A 4,903-nucleotide genomic window follows, 5' to 3' on the forward strand; every position below is an offset into this window, starting at 1 on the left:
AAGTTTGTGTACTCAGACCAGTAATATTTGGGGTCACAAGTTTTTGCCATGGATATTTTGTGGGTCAGAAGATAAAAMGTTTGGGAACCACTGGTCTAGAACCCTGAGCTTTTATCCTTAATGACTTTTTTAAATGTTCATTACTTTTACTTTTACCTATACTACTTTTACCAAACTCATTTAGATTTTTCCAAACATTACAACAAGAGAGTTCTGGATGCTTTTAYATAACCTTGTAAATTTTTCTTAATTTCAACTACTGATTTGCAGATTAAAAAAAAAGACCCTGCTTAAAACAGCACATTTAATGATTTTAAACTTCCACCTGGAGGGTTATTTTCACTTTAGGTTCTATTTTAATCTACTGTGCAGACATTTGAAAATACATATTTATTTTAATAACAAATAAACAGTCATCAAATACATCATRAAATGTTTTAAATGTGATTGTGATCAGGTTTTCCATGTTTTTTGTAGCCCTCTGGTAGCACATGACCTGGTTTCGACAGTAAAGTATCGATACTTGACTTAATCTAAGTCATGTGATGCTCAGCTGGGCTCAGCTCTGATGCTCCATTGTTCTTGTAAAGAGTCTTTTCAGACAACCACCAAGGTGAAGGTTTTATTATGTTTTTTAACTTATTTTTGCTGACAAAGTAAATAAAACGAAAGAAACSAACCACTTATTGCTTCCTCTGCTTTGTGTTTTTGGGTTGTGGAGTCTGACACCTGAGCTGTCTGTGCAGCTGGAAGACGGAAAGGTTGCCTGATTTGTCACCTTCATGGGCTGACTGAAGCCTCACTTCTTCAATACACACAGACGTACACGCGCGCACATAAAGCACACRCTGTTTTTGTTTTACACGCGCAACAGGAGGAGAGGATGCGGCGCAGACAGATCTGATTCGTGCCCAATGTTTCTGCGTTTTAGTGTCCTGCTCGTTTTATTTTAGGGCTTTTATCACAAACACTGAAGTTAAAATAAAAAGAAATAACACTCTGCTGGGCTGCTGTCTAGACAATTTTAGAGAAATCGTCTGTTTTTTGTAGTGCAGATCCAGACATGCTTGTCTAAACTCGCGCGTCATTTGGCCACTGTGGATCTCCACATCAAAGGCACGCGCTTAGAGGAGGTGTGCAGTCAGGAGGGGGGGCTGGGGGTGCGGACCGTGACAGACAGTAGCATATAAAACCTCTTTGAGTGCCTTGTGTTGTCACTGTGCCAACAAGACGCATCCTGGACGCAGCGCCGTTTGTTTGTTGTTGTTGTTGTTTTGGCGCATCCGTGAAAATATGGCGCACTGGTTGGATTTTACTGGTAATGTTCCCGACGTGTTTTACTCAGGACAGCACTGGCCAGTTACGCACCTGGACATGAGCGACAATTACGCACAGGAGTTTGGCACAGGTGAGTCTTGTTTACATTCTGGAGAACAAAGTTTCCTTCAAGAAAACTTTTTTATTTGTAAACTTGTCTAGGTTAAAAGTCCAAAACTGTGATTATCTTCGCCACATTGAGCCAAAGTTGATGGGATGTTGTTTTCTCTTGCAGTGCGCGGTGATGCCTTCAGGCCCCACTCGGAAAACCAGCGCCGCCGGAAGCGCACCACCTTCACCAAGGCGCAGCTGAGCCTCCTGGAGTGGGCCTTTTCTTTTACGCATTACCCCAATATTAAGATCAAGGAATCTCTAGCCTCCATAACCGGTTTACCAGAGTCTAAAATCCAGGTATGACACGTTTTTCACCTGTTTAGTTCAGATGTTTGGTTTTAACTGAAAAACTAAATCTTTTGTTCTTTTCCAGGTCTGGTTTCAAAATCGACGCGCGCGCCACTTTAAGAACAAGAAACTAACCAGAGAGGCGTCCAAACTTCCTGCAGGYAACCTCCAGCCGGAGCTCACCCACATCCCACCCTGCAGCCCTCAGCTGGACCCCAGTCTGCCGTCAGGATACCCCGCTCCGAGTCTGCCTCAGTCCTCCAGACTCTCAACAATCCTGGACAGCTCCGCGGCCCCCCTTCAGTCACCCGACCTGCATGGATCGTACCAACACAGCCGCTGCTCAGACTTGTTTGATTTCCCTGAAAACGTGCACGCGCCCAGCGGRCTCTCTGACTGGGASTGCGCGGAGCTGGAGGCTTTCTTCGGAGACGCGCAGCTGGAGGGCAGTCATTGCGCTGCAGCAGATCACCCTCCCCAGGGTCAGCAGGGCCTCAGCAGCCACCRGGACTCCCTGGAGGACTTGTCCGACCTGAGCTTCCAGGATCTGCTGGGCGACTTCACTTTTTCAGATCTGGATTTTTCAGATCTGGGTTTTTCTACTCCAATGATTGATTACCTTTTGGACTAAATCATTTTAAAGTATATTATGCTTGATATACTGAGAACATKGAATTATTGGTAGATATTATATATCACAACGGAAATATTAAAAACTAAAAATATCATCTACACTATAGTGTTTAATTTGTGTCCATACTCCTACATACCCATCTCACTGCCACGTGGCGCCGTGGCTTAGTTGGTTAAAGCGCCTGTCTAGTAAACAGGAGATCCTGGGTTCGAATCCCAGCGGTGCCTTTTTGATTCCTTTATGAAGTTTTTTCTTTTTAGTTTCATATTTCAATCCTAACACGTCAGTTCGACTAAAACCACATGTTGATGTTAACACATTCAGACAGCTTAACTCAGTTTTCTTGTGTGAATTAAACGCAAACCAAAYTAGGCTTCCAGTTAACACTCAAAAATAATTACAAATTATTGTAAACTATTATTACATACAAAGAGGGACGGACACGCATACAAAGTATAAGATTTTCTTTTATTTATGGAGAAAAGGTAACAAAACGTGTTTTTTTCTTACTGCGTTTTGTCCAGCAGAGGGCGCCATGCGTCCAAAAAATCTGCTGTGCAAAGAGGTGAACTCAGGAATGCACTTGTCAAATACAAAATAATAGTAATGTAATGAACAGCAGAAGTCAGTGTGTGCTTTTTGAGTTGTGAGTCATATTTTCAGATTAATAGTTGTGAAATTATGTCATGCAGTCAGTAAAAAGGAGGAGAATTTTGGAGTACATGTCCTAATTTCCTAAAACACACTGARTCATAGTTGTAGCACATCCTCCTAAAGAATACGTGTTGTGAATTCATCAACAACAAATATAACTGGCACTACTACAAAGCTCATATATGGGTCACAGAGAGATGTGTTTAAAACACATGGTTTTTATCCCTTGTTTGTCATTTCTCTGCTCTGGATGAATCGGGCGCCTCCTCACTTTCGCAGCCCAGCCAGTATTTTGCAATGGATCGTGGGTAAGGAGGGCTGACGATGTCCACAYGTTTCGTCTGCAGAGCCACTCTGTAGTACTTGTCTGTGGTGTTGAATCAGAAAAGAAAAATGAGGAAAAGTTCACTTGGAATGCAGCCTGACTGTTATTTTGTAAAATGTATGTAAAAAATACCTCTTGTGAAAAAGTATACATTCTGAACAGGGGTACTTCTGTAGTCCTGCACTGTGGTCTCATCCGTCATGTCGTTGTAATCATAGCTAAGCCAGTCACTGAGCCACAGGTCATCGAAGACGTGACGACTCGGCCTCCTCCGATGTGAGCCTCGTCTCTTGCTGGGCCTCCTCTTTCGGCTGTTTCGCCTCCTCGCGGGCTGAGGAGACGCCGTAGGTTTGGGACTGAGGTAGACTTTTCCCACCATGGTAGCATCGACGGGGGGCCGGATGCCGATCCAGTCTCTACTGATGAATCGGGGCTCGGTGTTGTAATTGCTGCTGACTGATGGATAATTAAAGAGAGGGTTAGAGTTAGTGAGTGAAAAATGAAAACGACATTAGAAGAACACAAATTATAGCAACATTTGGGCCTCACAACTTCCGAATAGGTCAGTGAAGAGATCCTCCAACGTTTCATCACAAAACAGGTCCGTGTATTGTGTGAAGAGCACAGAGGGTGAGGATCTGCTCATTGTGATACACTCTTCATGAGACGGCTGGTGCTTGAACTCGTACTGGTAATATTTATCCCCTGTAGAAAGACACAGACCGTTTTCATTCAAAGACAATTCATTCTACTTTTAAAGGGAGCCCTGAGTTTCACATTTACTTCAACTGTAAAACAAAGACCGTAAAAATACTGTAAGCTGTTCAGTGTATGTAAATAAAAAAAATTATATATTGCTTACGCCACAAAGCAAACTGGGTAAAGCTCTGTCCATCCTCAAGATAAAGTTTAGACAATCTCTGACGATCAGTGTCCTTTTAAACGAAACATGAGTGTGTTGACAGAGAGGAGAATATAGAAATGACTCAGCCTGTAATGGAAAATGATGGAGGACAACAGAACAGCAGAGCTGCTTCATGGAACGACACGTCAGCTTAGCCTCTTAGCTTTCACTTTAATACCTGAGCTGATCAAAAAGAAATAATAAGCAGGTCCTCTGGATGGGTTCTTCTTTAGTGAAACGTTTCGTCTCTCCTACAAGAGACTTCTTCAGTCTGATGAGTTTCAGGTGAACTCAGCCTTATAAGCACTGCCTCCACATGGACAAACAGGTTAGTCACATGCAAAAGAGGGCCATCACCTAACAATAGGCTTGATTAGCTCTATTTAGTCACATGACTCTTTTCCTCTGGAACTCTCTACCACCTGACCTGAGAAACACCACCTCTCTTCCTGTGTTCAAGACTGCTTTATAAACACATCTCTTTAGATTAGCATAATCCATCTTAACTTCATTTGTAATCCATGCTCTGTAACTCGTGCCTGCTTGTCTTTGTATTTTCACACATTCTCCTACGATGTGACCAATGCTGTAAGTGTCCTTGGGTGTCCTGAAAGGTGCTTTACAAATAAAATGATTATTATTGTTGTTGTTGTTGTTGTTGTTGTTG

The 4,903-nt window shown here is 42.7% G+C and overlaps 2 protein-coding genes and 1 non-coding gene across 3 annotated transcripts in view; 2 read left to right on the forward strand and 1 right to left on the reverse strand.

Moving 5' to 3' along the window:
* Positions 1-1,149: 1,149 nt before the first annotated feature.
* LOC106523458 (homeobox protein prophet of Pit-1) lies at positions 1,150-2,447 on the forward strand. The gene is made up of 3 exons (XM_014016874.1): positions 1,150-1,408; positions 1,553-1,728; positions 1,805-2,447. The coding sequence occupies exons 1-3, from the start codon at positions 1,294-1,296 to the stop codon at positions 2,348-2,350; spliced, it is 837 nt and encodes a 278-aa protein (XP_013872328.1). The 5' UTR covers positions 1,150-1,293; the 3' UTR covers positions 2,351-2,447.
* Positions 2,448-2,506: 59 nt separating this feature from the next.
* On the forward strand, positions 2,507-2,580 carry trnat-agu (transfer RNA threonine (anticodon AGU)). The gene has a single exon. It is a non-coding gene; the product is annotated as a tRNA-Thr (tRNA).
* Positions 2,581-2,872: 292 nt separating this feature from the next.
* vtnb (vitronectin b) overlaps positions 2,873-4,903 on the reverse strand; it is a 6,603-nt gene continuing 4,572 nt past the window's right edge. Inside the window, exons 6-8 of the mRNA XM_014016875.1 lie at positions 3,882-4,037; positions 3,465-3,788; positions 2,873-3,374 (exon numbers count right to left, since the gene is read on the reverse strand). Coding sequence (XP_013872329.1) covers positions 3,241-3,374; positions 3,465-3,788; positions 3,882-4,037 — 614 coding nt within the window. The 3' untranslated portion in view covers positions 2,873-3,240. The remainder of the gene's footprint in view (positions 3,375-3,464; positions 3,789-3,881; positions 4,038-4,903) is intronic.

Source organism: Austrofundulus limnaeus, unplaced genomic scaffold, assembly GCF_001266775.1.
Source record: "Austrofundulus limnaeus strain Quisiro unplaced genomic scaffold, Austrofundulus_limnaeus-1.0 Scaffold157, whole genome shotgun sequence".
Classification (NCBI taxonomy): domain Eukaryota; kingdom Metazoa; phylum Chordata; class Actinopteri; order Cyprinodontiformes; family Rivulidae; genus Austrofundulus; species Austrofundulus limnaeus.